Raw genomic sequence first — 17,557 nt, forward strand, 5'->3', positions numbered from 1 at the left:
CAGTAAAACAAGTCAAAGAATTAACTGTTAGTTTTAATAGTTTCTAACAGTTTTCTACATTAGACTAAATTAATATATGCTAAAGTTGCTCCTCTCACAAAGGATATTTGGATATTTTAATGAAAAAAAACCCCCAATGTTTTTATGGAGTTCATAATCATTTTTCATATTGAAGAATTTGCAGATTTTACTTACATCAAGAGAACCTTCATTGATAACAATGAGTCCCATGTTCTTTTTCAAAAGTTTACATGAGTGACCTGTTAAAAAATGTTACAAATAATTGCTCTACTCTAAAACAGTTAAAATTTAACCAAATATTTCTTCTTTAAACTAAAGACATCATTTTGAAAAACATTCAATATTGGCCTAACTCTGACCTACTGAAAATATTAGTAAAATATCTGACATGATAGCATAGCCATTTAATTAAGTTTAACATAGTTAGTTTGTAATTGTGCACAAATGTTTATAAATCCTGTAACTTTCATGTACAAAAACCAATGGGAGTCTGCAATTCAGGTGTCTGTCTGCATAAATAGCTACATTTGAGTTTTTGCACACATACCCAGGTGCTAATGCAGCTAGGATATTTATGTTTGTATGTTAGACATATGCTTGTACATTAGACACAAATGTGTGTGCTTAAGAAAATTCTCATCTATTCCTTTCAGTAGTTAATCACACGAAAAGCAGGTTTTGGAATATAGAATATAAAAATAATTTCAAAACAAATATTTGTACTGATAATACTTTCACCCCTTTGATGTTACTTCTCGAACAGAACTGTATTTTCATTATATTTGTACTGATAATACTTTCATCCCTTTGATGTTACTCCTCGAACAGAACTGTATTTTCATTGCATAAATGATTCTTCCAGGATTTCTGGAAATTTTCAATCAAAATATCCATAAAATCTATGTGACATTGCATATTCATATTAGTATTGATTTGGTATTCTACTATTTTAACCTTTAAGAACAAGGAATAGAAATAGACTACCCAGAACAGTTCAATATTGCAAGAAGAATAACAACTGTATAACAATCCTAGAAATACAAAGTTTACTAATTTAGTGACAATCTATTTTTGTTTTTGTTTTCTTTAGGTCTGAGCTAGCAAACATCCTATGCACGTGAGGAAGTGTATTCCCATAACCAATTTCATTAATATCAATTAGCATATTTGCCTGAGAAAAGAGTTTTGAAGATGAGACCAACTATAGTGATGCCTCCAGAACTCTTCCATGTGAGTATACCCTCATGTGGTCCACACCATAAGAGTACAAATCTACTTAAAAATGCTTAAAAAATAAAAACCCTGTGACATCAATCTGTACTTCATCTTTTAAAAAAATATATTTTCTTGTAGCGCTAGAAGGAAATGTGAAGTTTTTTTCCTATTTATCTTTTTGGTGCGAATTCAATAAAATGCTTTGCAGGAGTTCTGTGGTTTGAGGCTGGCCACAATTTTACAGCACCAACTCCTAAACCAAACCTTAGAAAGAAATAGTTTAAAAAATGTTGGGAACTTCCAGGACTTAAGTTTTCTTAAGATGGATTTGATTGTAGATAGGTATGAATTATTTATGGAACAAATGAATAAAATCCTTCAAAAACTATTTTTAAATGAACAGCATTCAGAAGAAAGCCAGAAAATTCTAAATTAGGGCTGTACTATGAAAGAAATTGGTCTTAAACTTCCCCAGCTGCAGTTACCATTTAAATCTCAGAATGCCACATAATAATAGTATTACCTCTACAATATACCCCACTTATTTGAAAGCATTTATGCTCTAATTCTTTCACATCTTGGATGTTATTGTCATTAAAATTTAGATTCTTATAAAAATCAAACTACATCTCAAAATAAAAACACAATACCAATGTTAATAGCAGTCTCTTGTTTGTCCCCAGTAAGAATCCAAATTTTGATATCTGCTTTCATTAGAGTTTCTATGGTTTCAGGTACGTTGTCTTGCAGCTTGTCTTCAATGGCTGTAGCTCCAAGCAGTTGAAGATTCTGTGAAAACACAGAATTAGACACACAATTAAAGGATTTCAATTTTAAATTACCTATGTGAAATGTTGAGACTTTCAAACAGGAACTTTAATATATACTTTTCTGGACTCTTCACACATCTCTCAAACTGTACTGGTCACTGTGGCGTACAGAAAAAGCATTTTCCAGACTATGTTGGTGAGTCTTGAAAGCTTCCTTTTGAAGTCTTTATAAGCTAGATCACTAAATATGATTTGTATAACTAGGACCACAGATTTCACCAAATTAGAATTTCACCTAGTATTGAGCTGAATAAATTGTGTCTGACTTAAGCATACATTTCAGAAAGGCTTTCATTCTTGGTCTGTAGACTTCTAAAGATGAAAAGTCCATCACTTCCTTTGGTAATTTGTTCTCATGGTTAATTATCCTCACTATTAAAAAGGGCTTTATTTTTAATTTTGATTTGTCTGGCTTTAACTTTGAACTATTGGGGCTTGCTATGCCTTTCTGCATTAGGTTAGTTCGTATCTTCTCATGTGACGATAATCACTTCATCTCTCAAGCTTATTGTTTTGATAAATTAAACAAACCGAGTTCTTTGAATCTCTCATTGTAAGGCATTTTCTCCTAGCCCTTAAATAATGTTTGTTGTGCATCCCTGTACCTTCTCCACTGTTTCAAATATCTTTCAAAAACTGCAGACATTGGAACTATGTGCAGTATTTCAGTGCTGTGCTCATCAATGCCACATGCAGGAGTAAAATCATTTCCCCATACTTTCCTATTCCTACATGCAAGGATTGCATTACACCTTTTAGCCACAGCTTTGCACATGGAGCTCATGTGCAATTTGTGCACTATGACTCCTATATCTTTCTCTGAGTCACTGCTCCCCAAGAAACAGTCCCACATTTTATACATATGGACTGCATTCTTTGTGCCTACATATGGGACCATGAATTTGGCTATTTTAAAATGCATTGTGTTTGAATGGTCTCATCTTATCATGCAATCCAGGCCATTCTGTGTGACTACCCTTCCCTCGTCATTTATCATTTTGTCAATCTTTGTGTTATCCACAAATGTTGTCAACAGAAATTTTATATACTTCTAGACCTGTGGTTCTCAAACTGTAGATTGGGATTATAAAGTTTTCACGATCCCCTTCGAATGGGATCACCTGGGCTGGCTTAGACTTGGTGGGGTCCAGAGCTAAAGCCCTACTCTCATTGCCCAACGCCAAAGACAAAGTCTGAGGGCTTGAGTCCTAGACAGCAGGACTCATGTTGCAATCACCTTGTCTGGGGCTGAAGCTCTTAAACTTCCGCTTTGGTCCCTCTTCCCAGAGTGGTGAGTCTTGGACTTTGTCCACCCCAACTCAGAGCAATGAAGCTACCGTTACTCCTCGTTTCAATAGGAAGCCTAGTCCGAACTACCTAGTCCGTGCCACGTGTAATCACGCGGCACGGAGTCCGCACTAGCGGACATGTAAAAATGGCAGCGCACGGCTATATGCAAATGAAGCCTGGGAAATTCAAATCCCGGGCTTCATTTGCAACTCCGGTTGCCTACATTACCACCCTAGTTCGAACTAAGGTGGTAGTGTAGACATACCCTAACAGGGTTTAAAGAGAAGTTAGATAAAGTCATGGAGGTTGGGTCCATGGAGTGCTATTAGCCAGGGGGTAAGAACGGTGTCCCTGGCCTCTGTTTGTGGAAGGCTGGAAATGGATGGCACGAGATAAATAGCTCGGTTATGTCTTCGGTCCATCCCCTCCGGGGTAGCTGGTGCTGACCGCTGTCGGCAGACAGGCTACTGGGCTAGATGGACCTTTGGTCTGACCCAGTACGGCCATTCTTATGTTTTTATGTTCGAAGCTCAGGGCTCAGGGTTGGGGGTCTCACAGGACCACCTTGATTTGCTCCTGGGTTTGCATGTGGCCTTTGGTGGCCAGGCTGGCAGCTATCCTGCCCTAGATGGCCACTTTCTTGTGCCTAGTGCGGAGGTCATGGACATTGGAGGCCTCCCCCCAAACCTGGATGAGGTCCACGATCTCTGCTCTAGACCAGGCGGGTGCCCACCTATTGCGGCCCCGGGCAGGCTCCTGGGAGCCACCAGCCTGGTCCCGGGAAGAGGCGGAGGGCTGGGTGGCAGCAGGTGGCTGGCTCATGCCGTGCCAGGTGCAGGGTCTGCTGGCTGGGTGCTGGCAGGCTTGCACCTGGCACGGGCACCGTAGCCAGACCATGCCCCTTTAAGGGCTCCGGGGCTGGGACGGGGGCAGAGGAGTATCCCTGGTTGTGCCCAGAGTGGCCACCAGGGCAAGCTGGGAAGGGCTAGCCTCCCACTAGTTCGAATTAAGTGGCTACATAGCCCTTAATTCAAACTACTTAATTCGAACTAGGCGTTAGTCCTCGTAGAATGAGGTTTACACCTAGTTCGAATTAAGCACTCCGCTAGTTCGAATTAAGTTCGAACTAGCGGTTTGCATGTGTAGCGCCTATTAAAGTTAATTTGAATTAACGGCTGTTAGTTCGAATTAACTTTGTAGTGTAGACATACCCTAAGAGATTATTCTGATCAATTGCAAGATAGCCTTGTTAATTGGCAGGGATACTTTATAACCTTGACTGGAACCTACTTGTGCTGTATGGTACTAGAGAGCATAGATGGTTTAATAGGTACCCAATGTTATTCAGTGCTGGCTTTGTGGAATTGTGGTGATACCTAGCATGAAACAGGTGGTGTCAGAGATAAGAGACAAAAATCTAGAAGGATGCATTGGTGCCAGTGACCTCATTTCATACAGACAAGCATGATATTTTTCTAGCTGTGTCATGAGCTTCTGGCATAGTTGGTACTGATATGGGCTGTTGACCTGTGGTGATCCAGAAAAGACTGTTTTGTTTCCATTAGAGAAATAGTCAGTCTTAGTGATTCCTTAGAGGGCACTTGAGTCAATGGCTCAGGTGTCTCAGAACAAACTGGTTTTTGGGAACACTGAAGGCCATGTTCTATTTTCGGTACCTGAAAGACCCTCTGTGGAAGTCATGCACCTTAAGCTTCAAGGAGGTGCATGCAGGTATTTTCTTGTGCTTCTGAGGTTGAGACTAATTCCCTTAGTTTTCAAGAGGATAGTTCAAGATGTGGGGATCTTTTGTATTTTTCAGCTTACATGGCTGGGGGAGCTCTTGGAAAGCATTTCATAGATGACTGAGGGTACGTCTACACTACAATGTTAATTCGAACTAACTTAGTTCGAATTAGTTAATTCGAACTAAGCTAATTCGAACTAACGCATCTAGAACTAAAAACTAGTTCGAATTAGCGTTTTGCTAATTCGAACTAGCGCGTCCACATTAAGTGTACTCTGAACCAGCCTTAAGGATGGCCGGAAGCAGTGCCGGCAGGGCATCAGAGGAGGACTTAGAGCGTGGAGATGCTGTCTCAGGCTAGCCGAGGGCTGTGCTTAAAGGGTCCCGACTCCCACCCCGGCCAGACAGTTCTCAGGGGTGCCCCGCTTGCAAAGCAGTCCTGGCTTGGAGTGCCCTGAGTGCCCACACTGGGCACATCACAGCACTCGGCCATCAGCCCAGCTGCACTTGCCGCAGGCTGCCATCTGGGGAAAGGGGTCAATTGGAGGGCTGCAGAGCCAGCCCAGTCCTCCCCATCGGGGGCTCGTGCCCCATTCATCCCTCACCTTCTTCCACTTACCCTTCCCTAGCCCCTCTTCTTGATGTACAAAATAAAGATAACGTGTCTTCCAAAATGGAATCTGTCTTTATTGAACAAAACTGGGGGAGACTGGGAAAAGGAGGTGGGAGAGGAGAAGAGACAGGCTGGGAGAGGGGAGGGCAACTAAAATGATCAGGGGTTGGGAACAGGTCCCATATGAAGAGAGGCTAAAGAGACTGGGACTTTTCAGTTTAGAAAAGAGGAGACGGAGGGGGGACAGGATAGAGGTCTCTAAAAGCAGGAGTTGGGTGGAGAGGGTGCATAAAGAAAAGTTCTTTATTAGTTCCCATAAAGAAGGACTAGAGGACACCAAAGGAAAGGAATGGGTAGCAGGCTTCAAACTAGTAACAGAAAGTTGTTCTTCACAAAGCAAAGAGTCAACCTGTGGAACTCCTTGCTGCAGGAGGCTGTGAAGGCTAGAACTGGAACAGAGTTTAAAGGGAAGTGAGAGCAAGTCATGGAGGTTGGGTCCATGGAGTGGTATTAGCCAGTGGGTAGGAGTGGTGTCCCTGCCCAAGGTTTGTGGAAGGCTGGAGAGGGATGGCACGAGACAAATGGCTTGGTCACTGTCTTCGGTCCATCCCCTCCAGGGTCCCTAGTGTTGGCCGCTGTCGGCAGACAGGCTACTGGGCTAGATGGACCTTTGGTCTGACCCAGGACGGCCATTGTAAGCTCAGGGCTCAGGGTCGGGGGTCTCAGTGGACCCCCTTGATTCTCTTGCACACCTGCTCCTGGGTGGCCAGGCTGGCAGCTATCCTGCCCAAGCCGGCCACTTTCCTGTGCCTAGTGCGGAGGTCGTGGACGAGGTCTACGATGTCCGCACTAGCCCAGGCGTGTGCCCGCCTCTTGCGGTCCCGGGCAAGCTCCTGGGAGCCGCCAGCCTGGTCCCGGGAAGAGGGGGAGGGCTTGGGGGGCATCGGGTGGCTGGCTCGATCCGTGCCAGGTGCAGGGTCTGCTGGCTGGGTGCTGGCAGGCTTGCACCTGGCACCGTAGCCAGCCCGTGCCCCTTTAAGGGGTCCGGGGCCGGGAGGGGGGCAGTAGAGTTTCCCTGGTGTTGGCCAGAGTGGTCACCAGGGAAACCTGGGGAGGGCTAGCCTCCCACTAGTTCGAATTAAGGGGCTACACACCCCTTAATTCGAACTAGCTAGTTCGAACTAGGCTTAATCCTCGTGGAATTAAATTCGAACTAACGGAGCGCTAGTGTAGCGCCTATGGAAGTTAGTTCGAACTAATGTCTGTTAGTTCGAACTAACTTTGTAGTGTAGACATACCTTGAGATGGCTCCAACACTGGTCTAAAAGCCATGAAGATATATTGGTGGAGGTGCTTTTCCCTCAGCTTCATTTGTGTCTTGAAGCCATGACTGACAGAGCACCTAGCTCTAACATGGCTTTCACCCAGGCATTTCAGGCAGCCTTGTTAATAGGCAGGGATATCAGGTTAGACAATATGTGATAGATCCTGAGGAAAGACCATTTAATGTGCTACATAACTTCAGAAAGTTACACCATGTCTTGTTGCAGGGCTGGGTAATAAGCCAGATGCGGCTTGCCATGGTTAACCCCTACTGGGCTGCTGGTGCTTTATCTACTTGTACCTCCACAGGTACAGCTGCTTGAAGCTCCCGTTGGCCATGGATCATTGTTCATGGGCAATGGAAGGCGTGGGAAGTGGTGTCCCAGTCCACATCACTTCTTGCAGCTCCCATTGGTTGGAAACAGAAATCCATGGCAAATGGAAGCTTCAAGTGGCCACCCTTGTGGAGGTACAGGTAAATAAAGTGCTGGTGGCCTGCCAGGGGCTATCCTTGGTGAACTGTGACTGGCTCACAAGCTGGTTATTGCTCACTGCTGTAATGATGTTACAGAGAGAATATATAAAAGAAGGATAATTATTACTCACAAAACACATTATTTTGACCTCTGCTATAAGTTAAAACACAGAGGATGACATAAATCATCACAGTATATGCTTTATAGAAAATGTACAGCTAAAAAAAATACTTATTTTATTGTTGTCATTTAATAAATAAAGTCATTTGAAACAAACTTTACTTCATCAGATGATGTTCTAAATCAAACTCTGAAAACTATAATAATCATACCACATAAATAATATTCTGTCCAAGTCTTAACCTTAAATGAAAATTTGAGCGTTATGTACTAAAATGACAAGAACATAAATAAAACCAGACATCTCTACCTACTTTTTCAATTAGTTCATAACTCTCCTCAAGTTTCAGGGCTCTGTTTTGTACAGATGTTGAAGCTCGATGATAGACATCTAGCCACTCTTGATATTCACTTTCTGATATCTCAGCAACAGCAAAACAAAGAGTTCTTAAACCTAAATAGTAAACAGATTGTAAGAATAGCAATCAACATTTAGAAATTAGTAATTTCCATGTGGTGCTAACAATATATAGTTAGAAAGCTACATTTGCTATGAATAAACAGATAAAAGAAAAACTCACTGGTGAATGTCACAAAAGCACATTGCTTCAAAAATACAAGATTGTATTATCTACGTGTACCAGCATACCAATATCAATATAGTCAATGGGAACAAATCCCTGATGTTTACCACAGGAGTCTGTTTTGGTACTGGTTCTGTTCAATATCCTCATCAACGATTTAGATATTGGCATAAAGAGTATGCTTATTAAGTTTGCAGATACCACCAAGTTGGGAGGGGTTGCAAGTGAATTGGAGGATAGGGGAATAACTCAAAATGATCTGGACAAACTGGAGAAAAGGTCTGAGGTAAATAGGATGAAGTTTAATAAGGATAAGTATGAAGTACTCACTTAGGAAGGAACAATCAGTTTCACACTTACAGAATGGGAAGCAACTGTCTGGGAAGGAGTACTGCAGAAAAGGTTATAGTGGATCATTAGCTAAATATGAGTCAACAGTGAGATACTGTTGCAAAAAAAGCAAGATACAAGAAGTCATTCTTCTGCTCTGATCTACTCAGTTGGAGTATTATGTCCAGTTCTGGGCATCACATTTCGGCTGTGTCTAGACTGGCAAGCTTTTTCCGCAAAATCAGATGATTTTGCGGAAAAACTTGCCAGCTGTCTACACTGGCCATTTGAATTTCCGCAAGAACACTGACGATCTCATGTAAGATCATCAGTGTTCTTGCGGAAATATTGTGCTGCTCCCGTTCGGGAAAAAGCCCTCTTGCGCAAATCATTTGCGCAAGAGGGCCAGTGTAAACAGCACAGTACTGTTTTCCGCAAAAAAGCCCTGATCGCGAAAATGCTTTTGCGGAAAAGCATCCTGCCAATCTAGACATGCTTTTCCAAAAATGCTTTTAACGGAAAACTTTTCCGTTAAAAGCATTTTTGGAAAATCATGCCAGTGTAGACGTAGCCTTCAAGTAATATGTGGAGAAATTGGAGAAGGTCCAGAGAAGAACAACAAAAATGATTAAAGATCTAGAAAACATGACCTATGAAGGAAGACTGAAAGAACTGGGCTTGTTTAATTCAGAAAAGATAAGACTGAGGGGGTTTTCAAGTATCTAAAAGAGTATTACAAGGAGGAAGGAGAAAAATTGTTTTGCTTGGTGTGACAGGACGGGCAGCCTCTACCCCGCGGAGGCAGACCCACTCTGCACTGACCCCGCTTGCACTCCTGGGGGCCGACCAGGAAGCGCGGGCGGTGTGCGGCCTCTGTACGGCTGCCGCCACTCAGCTGAGAGGCAGGGGCAGAGCCAGAGAGACGTGCCGGCCGGCGCCCTGAGACAGGGCGGAGCTAGGCGCCGGCTGGGGGGTGGGTGGCTGGAAATGTCACGCCGAGCACGACGCTGGTGTGGGATTTTAAAGCCGGGTGGAAGGACGCCCAGAGGAAAGGAGGAGGCAACTGGAGAGGAGGACGCCAGGGGAAAGGAGGAGGTAACCAGGAAGAGGGGACCCCCGAGGGAGAGGGAAGCTTGGAAGGCAGGATGCCCGGGGAGGAAACTCCCGGGAACGGAGTCGCTCGGAGGTAGGAAGTAGCCCAGGGCGGGGCTTGGAGCCCGTGAGCTGGTGAGTTGCAGGCATTAGCTCCGCCGGCTGGGCAAGATCTAGTGACCCTGTCCTTAGGGCCCTGGGCTGGGGCCCGTGAGAGAGGGTGGGCCCGGGCCCCCCCACCCTCACATCCCGGCAATAACACACAAAACCCGCGTCAGGCACCAGGGGAGGATAAACCAAGGAGACTGAGGATTTACCCTGAGTGGGGAAACATGAGGGGGGGCGGCCACGCCTGCATCTGACTGGAGCGGGCTGACCGACCCCCTACTCGTATACTTGGCCTCTGATGATAAGACAAGAAGCAATGGGCTTAAACTGCTGCAAGGGAGGGTTAGGTTGGACATTAGGAAAAATGTCCTAACTATCAGGGTGGTATAAATTGCCTAGGGTGGTTGCCTCTGAAATAAATGGCCTAGGGAGGTTGTGGAAGCTCCATCACTGGAGATATTTAAGAGCAGTTTAGACAGAGATTTATCAGGGATGATCTAGAAAGTGCTTGGTCTTGCCATGGGAGCAGGGGACTAGACTTGATGACCCCTCAAGGTCCCTTCCTGTTTTAGTGGTCTATGAGATTCTATGATAGTTGTTGTTTCCTAAATTAATACTTTAAATCAGCAAGCAACAATTTATAGCTTTTTCTAAGATATCCATCTTTATTTTATAATTGTCTTAACATATATATGTGCAAAATCAGAACATTTAAAAACTAACAATGAATCTTCAAATTATGAATTATGTCCCACCATATGCAATAATATGAAGAATTAATATTTTCAAGGTAATTCATTTCAAATGATCCCGTGCTCACAATTTGTAAATTATGGAAATATAACTTTAAAACAATATTAATAGTAAGCATTATTTTATCGAACTTAATTTATCTTTTGTGAAGAAAAGTTGATTTTCCAATTTATAAAAAAATCTGTTTTTTCTTGTCACATTTACAGATTTTTTTAAAAACCTACAATATTAGGCTCAAATATCTCAAAATATTAAATTGTGTGAGCTGCATATACAATATATCATGTACAAAGATGGGTTTACATAAACACATGCGCACCTATCTGACTTGTGCATATGCACTGGGGCTCATTTAAGTAATGGAGTATGTACAAGACATTTACAAAATATTAATCCTAATTTATAAAAAAACATATTCATTGTATACCAAAAAAGTGTTCTCTATTCACACGATCACAATTAACTGGAAAATTAATAACCCTTCTAAGCAGAAAACTTGACAAATGGGTTTTTTTATTTGTAATTATTTGTGTGGATATAATATGTGTGTCTGTGTGTATATATATATATGTTCATAGACCAAAACAATTTAAAATGGATTTAAGCTTGAGAGTAATGTATCAGTAATTTACAATAAAATGCAATACTGAAATGTTGTAATTATCTCACAACCCAGGAAATATACAGTTAAGATTAATGGAAATGCCTGTTGAGGGAATTCAAACAAGAGATGGTTACCTTCCATAACTGGTGTTCTTTGAGATGTGTTGCTCATATCCATTCCAAGGGTATGTCTACACTACCCCTCTGGTTCGAACTAGGGTGGGTAATGTAGTCATAAAGAGTTGCAAATGAAGCCCGGGCTTTGAATTTCCCGGGCTTCATTTGCATAAAGCCGGCCGGCGCCATTTTTAAGTGCCGGCTAGGTCGGACCCCGTGCCACTCGGCTACACGCAGCACGGACTAGCTAGTTCGGATTAGGCTTCCAAACGAGGTGTACAGCTAGTTCGGATTAGGAAGCCTAATCCGAACTAGCTAGTCCGTGCCGCGTGTAGCCGCGCGGCACGGGGTCCGACCTAGCCGGCACTTAAAAATGGCGCCGGCCGGCTTTATGCAAATGAAGCCCGGGAAATTCAAATCCCGGGCTTCATTTGCAACTCCGTATGACTACATTACCCCCCCTAGTTCGAACTAGGGGGGTAGTGTAGACATAGCCCAAGTTAGGTGTGTGTGTGTGCACCATAAAGATGTTAAATTGCAGTTATCTGGCTAATCATGTAGTTGACACAATCTGTATTGACTACATGATTAGTCAACAAGGAGCTGCTCTGCAGAGTTGCAGCAAGGGTAGCTCCTGGAGCTGGCTGGAGCTTGGACGGAGCAGTCTGGCTCACACTGGCTCCGGGAGTCACCCAAGCTACAGCTCTGCATTTTAAATGCAGTAAGAGCCTCTGTTCATGGTGGCTAGGGCTGGCTATGGCTAGGGGCTGAACAATTTCCTTAGCTTACGTTTGGTTAAGGAAATGTACTGTAAACTTCCGATAATCCAGCACCTTTAGGACCCAGGGGGTGAGGGATTATCAAATATGCCGGACTATCGGAAGGGGGGATTATGAGGGGTCTTGAGTGGTGTGGGGGGGATGCCACCCCAGACCCTTCATAGCCCCTCCCTTCCGATAGTCCGGCTCTGCCCCAGGTGTCCCCGATTCAGCCGCTGCTGGTCAGTTTCAGCAGCAGCTGAATCCAGATGCCGGCGGCACAGCAGCTGGGGTGCTGCCGGGTTGATCCGGTAGCACCGCCCCTTGGCGCTGCGAGATCAACCCGGCAGCACCTCAGTTGCTCTTGGGGACGCCTGGGGCAGAGCAGCTGGGGTGCTGCTGGGTTGGTCCCACAGCACCAATGGGCGGTGCTACCGGACCAACCCGACAGCACCCCAGCTGCTCTGCCCCAGGCGTCCCCAAATCAGCCACTGCTGAAACTGACCAGCGGCTGACTCCGGGAAGCCCGGGGCAGAGCAGCTCTGCCTCGGGCTTCCCGGAGTCAGCCGCTGGTCAGTTTCAGCAGCGGCTGAATCGGGGGTGCTGGGGGCAGAGCAGCTCCAATGGTCCAGATGCCCAGAGCACTTCCGGGTTCCTGATGGTGCCGGACCATCAGATGCCAGACCAATGGAGTTTTACTGTATACGTGTTCTAATGAAAAGGCCTAACTCAGAAGTAGAGAGAATACCTTATCAGGTCAAAAGGAATGAAGCAGACAGTCTCCCTACATCAAAGAACTAATGAAATAAGGAGAAGTTTCTAAAAGGAAATCAGGGGTGACTGAAAATGGCTTTCAATAAGAGAAAAAGAATAAATTTCAAAAGGAGACAGCATGGACCTTGTATCTCCACACAGCAGTATTATCAACTATGTGAAATAAGGTGCAATGAAAAAAGCTGTGGATCAGAGGGAAGAAGGGGAAAAGTAAGGAAGAAAGGCCTTGGGAAGAAAGAAGCTTGTATATTTTATTTGGATTAATATTGAAAATCAGGGTGAACTGTCTCAAATGTTTTTTGGCTGAAGTCAGTAACTGGCAATGACATCACGTATTTATTAAAGGGTATAAAACGTAAACTCTTAAGAGATTAATTAATAATGCTAACCAGTATAGGTTTATGTACTCTTGCGATTAGCTCATTTGTAAGTACATTAGTCAAACGCTTATAAACAGACTGGGTTTATGCGTTGGAAAGTATTGACTTTTAGAGGTGCCCAGGGATAGTGTTTAGTTTTTCCAAATTAATGGGTGGAGGCTTAAATCAATTCTGTTTATAATGTTAATAGATATTGAATCCGGGCCCTATTACTGTAAGTACCACATGGCAAAAGGATTACACTGAGAAATGGACTGAATTTTTCTCATAAGAAAAACTTCATGAGCTAGGTCCAGAAAAACAAATGGGAGAGAAAAAGGTAAAAAGGATTGTATAACTTGAATATTAAAATCTTTCAAAAAAATCTTTTCACAGTTAACCAATCAGATGACGAAATGTGAAAACAGCAACCAGTGTATGTGGAATATCTACAGAGCTGGCATTTTTCAAGGAATTTGCTATTCTCCAGAATCCAAACTTAAATTTTTTAAAATAAATTTACTAGCTAATTTGCAATATATCTTGATGAAAAATTGAGACTCTTACTCAAGAGTCTGCTTCTTGCTGGATTGCAACAAGACCACAGAGAATTATACAGTTCTCCATTCACATAGATGTATATTAACACAGAAATTTATTAAATGCTTAAATGTAAGTGCCAGCAATGCTAGCCACTTCATTTTTGAACGATGCGGCAAATACGTGTAGCAAATGCCAAGAACATACTGTATTGCCACATGAATGGAAACATGAAAGGAATAATGTAATATCATTGGCAGCATTTAAATTTGGTGTGATCATAAATACTGAATTTTTCTTTAATGCATTAGAGTGGAGAAAACCTTTAAAAAAACAAGTGAATTCAGTACTTGTGAAAAGGCACTGATAGACCGGTTTAGAGAAAAAGACATCAGAGATGCAGGACAGCAGCGCCCACTTCCCTACAAGGACACGGAAGTATATTAAGTCTTGAGGAGGAACAAACATTTATTTTTTATGTCAGCTCAACCCCCAATCTCTCTACTGAGATTACCAATTATGCTGTTGATCTGGAGGAAGACAATTATCCACTAAGAACTAGACTGAGACCCTGAACTCATTTCATATGGATTATCCACTAATAAACACTTTTCAGCAACTAGCTGTATAGCCTTGATTCAAACAAATACCCTAGATATGGAAGGCAGACATTCACATTGTGTTACCTTTTAGCTGTTCTGTCTAATATATTTTTGAAAGTTTCTAAGCAACTCTGACATCATTGCAGCTAAAAAGATTTACTCATTAGACTGCTACACTACTAGCTTTGGGTACGTCTACACTACAACGTTAATTCGAACTAAGCTAACGGATCCAGACTAAAAAACTAGTTCGAATTAGCATTTTGCTAATTCGAACTAGCATGTCCACATTAAATGGACCCTGAACCAGGCTTAGCCGGAAGCAGTGCTGGCAGGGCATCAGAGGAGGACTTAGAGCGTGGAGATGCTGTCTCAGGCTAGCTGAGGGCTGTGCTTAAAGGGTCCCGACCCCCACCCTGGACAGACAGTTCTCAGGGGTGTCCTGCTTGCAAAGCAGTCCTGGCTTGGATTGCCTGGAGTACCCACACTGGGCACATCACAGCACTCGGACATCAGACCGGCTTGCCGCAGGCTGCCATCTGGGAAGAGGGGGCAATTGGGGGGCTGCAGGAGAGCTTCCACCCCCAGAAGCCCGCAGAGCCAGCCCAGTCCTCCCCATCGGGAGCTCGTACCTCATTCCTCCCTCACCTCCTTCCACTTACCCTTCCCTAGCCCCTCTTCTTGATGTACAAAATAAAGAAAACGTGTCTTCCAAAATGGAATCTGTCTTTATTGAACAAAACTGGAGGAGACTGGGAAAAGGAGGTGGGAGAGGAGAAGAGAAAGGCTGGGAGAGGGGAGGGCAACTAAAATGATCAGGGGTTGGGAACAGGTCCCATATGAAGAGAGGCTAAAGAGACTGGGACTTTTCAGCTTAGAAAAGAGGAGACGGAGGGGGGACAGGATAGAGGTCTCTAAAAGCAGGAGTTGGGTGGAGAGGGTGCATACAGAAAAATTCATCATTAGTTCCCATAAAGAAGGACTAGAGGACACCAAAGGAAAGGAATGGGTAGCAGGCTTCAAACTAGTAACAGAAAGTTGTTCTTCACAAAGCAAAGAGTCAACCTGTGGAACTCCTTGCTGCAGGAGGCTGTGAAGGCTAGAACTAGAACAGAATTTAAAGGGAAGTGAGAGCAAGTCATGGAGGTTGGGTCCATGGAGTGCTATTAGCCAGGGGGTAGGAGTGGTGTCCCTGCCCAAGGTTTGTGGAAGGCTGGAGAGGGATGGCACGAGACAAATGGCTTGGTCACTGTCTTCGGTCCATCCCCTCCAGGGTCCCTAGTGTTGGCCGCTGTCGGCAGACAGGCTACTGGGCTAGATGGACCTTTGGTCTGACCCAGGACGGCCATTGTAAGCTCAGGGCTCAGGGTCGGGGGTCTCAGTGGACCACCCTGATTTTCATGCATACCTGCTCCTGGGTGGCCAGGCTGGCAGCTCTCCTGCCCTAGTCAGCCACTTTCCTGTGCCTAGTGCGGAGGTAGTGGATGAGGTCCATGATGTCCACACTAGCCCAGGCGGGTGCCCACCTCTTGCAGTCCCGGGCAAGCTCCCGGGAGCCGCCAGCCTGGTCCCGGGAAGAGGAGGAGGGCTTGGGGGGCATCAGGTGGGTGGCTCGATCCGTGCCAGGTGCAGGGTCTGCTGGCTGGGTGCTGGCAGGCTTGCACCTGGCACGGGCACCGTAGCCAGCTCGTGCCCCTTTAAGGGGTCCGGGGCCAGGAGGGGGGCAGACGAGTTTCCCTGGTGTTGGCCAGAGTGGCCACCAGGGAAACCTGGGGAGGGCTAGCCTCCCACTAGTTCGAACTAGGCTTAATCCTCGTAAAATGAGGTCTTCCTAGTTCAACCTAAGCGCTCCGCTAGTTCGAATTAAATTCGAACTAGCGGAGCGCTAGTGTAGCGCCTATTAAAGTTAGTTCGAACTAACATCCGTTAGTTCGAACTAACTTTGTAGTGTAGACATACCCTATCTGAATAGATTTGTTTATTTCCATAGCCTATTTCTACTTTAGTATTCCTTCCTAGTGTAATACTCTCAGGCTACATCTAGACTGCATGCTTCTTTTAGAAGAAGCTTTTCCAGAAGAGAATGTCCACGCTGCCAAAGTGCATCAAAAAAGTGATCTGCTTTTTTGAAAGATAGCATCCATTCAGTGTGGATGCTATCTCGCATTTAAGCTGTGATCACTATGGATGATGTGGCCACCAGGGCTCCTGTGCTTTTTCCTCTTTCTTCTTTTTTTGAAAGAACTCCTTCTTCCCTGTCCACACATGGCTTTTTCCAAAAGAAAAAGCCTTCTTCCTCCTTGAAAGAGATTTACCAATGTCGGAAAAACCCCTTTGTTCTTTTGATTTTTTTTCAAAAGAACACAATTGCAGTGTGGACATAAGTGAAGTTTTTTTGGAGAAACAAACAAAAAAGAGTTTCTTCAATGTATTTGTTTCTGTTAGTTCTTAATCCTATTTATAAGGTTTTGAGGTACAGGGTTTTTGCACAAAGTTTAAGATGTACTATAATAATTACTCTATAAATGGTGCAAACAGGTAAAACTAGTAAGTTCCTGAAAGTAAGAGATTTCTCTTAGAAAGAGTGGATGTTGATCACGGTAATTTTAATAAGATGGGCATGTTACAAGGTATTACAAGGTTTAAGAATAATGGAGAGGAAGATTAGGAAACTTTCAGGGAGCAAGGACCACTGTTGTTTTTTTCTGTGTGGAGTGCATGAGTGTGTCAGGGCAACTTTAAAATCCATCAGCTCAATAAGATTAAGTGAGTACAGAAATTTTAAACTTGCACTCAGGTACTCAAACACTCCACACAGAAAGGAAGGGGAAGAAAGGGAGAGTAGGGATATATTACCAACCACCTGACCAGGACAGCGATACTGACATTGAAATGCTGAGGGAGATTAGAGAGGCTACCAAAATAAAGAACTCTATAATAATGGGGGATTTTAATTACCCCCATATTGACTGGATACATGTCACCTCAGGAAGAGAAGCGGAGATAAAATTTCTCAATGGCTTAAATGACTGCTTCTTGGAGCAGCTAGTGCAGGAACCCACAAGGGGAGAGGCAATACTCGATTTAGTCCTGAGTGGAGTGCAGGATCAGGTCCAGGATATAACCATTACAGGACCGCTTGGGAATAGTGACCATAATATAATAACATTCAACATTCCTGTGGTTGGAAGAACACCTCAGCAGTTCAGCACCCTGGCATTTAATTTCAAAAAGGGGAATTACACAAAAATGAGGAGGTTAGTTAAACAGAAATTAAAAGGCACAGAGACTAGAGCCAAATCCCT

At 43.9% G+C, this 17,557-nt stretch overlaps 1 protein-coding gene across 6 annotated transcripts in view; it reads right to left on the bottom strand.

Moving 5' to 3' along the window:
- Positions 1-17,557, bottom strand: part of ATP8A1 (ATPase phospholipid transporting 8A1) — a 222,352-nt gene that overhangs the window by 70,435 nt on the left and 134,360 nt on the right. For all 6 annotated transcript variants that reach the window (XM_075930509.2, XM_006111916.5, XM_006111917.5 and 3 more), the window contains 3 exons: positions 7,947-8,086; positions 1,887-2,025; positions 196-260 (listed from right to left, as the gene is read on the bottom strand). In XM_075930509.2, the coding sequence (XP_075786624.1) occupies positions 196-260; positions 1,887-2,025; positions 7,947-8,086 (344 nt within the window). The remainder of the gene's footprint in view (positions 1-195; positions 261-1,886; positions 2,026-7,946; positions 8,087-17,557) is intronic.

The sequence above is a fragment of the Pelodiscus sinensis genome, chromosome 4, assembly GCF_052426305.1.
Source record: "Pelodiscus sinensis isolate ZL-2025 chromosome 4, ASM5242630v1, whole genome shotgun sequence".
In the NCBI taxonomy this organism is placed as follows: domain Eukaryota; kingdom Metazoa; phylum Chordata; order Testudines; family Trionychidae; genus Pelodiscus; species Pelodiscus sinensis.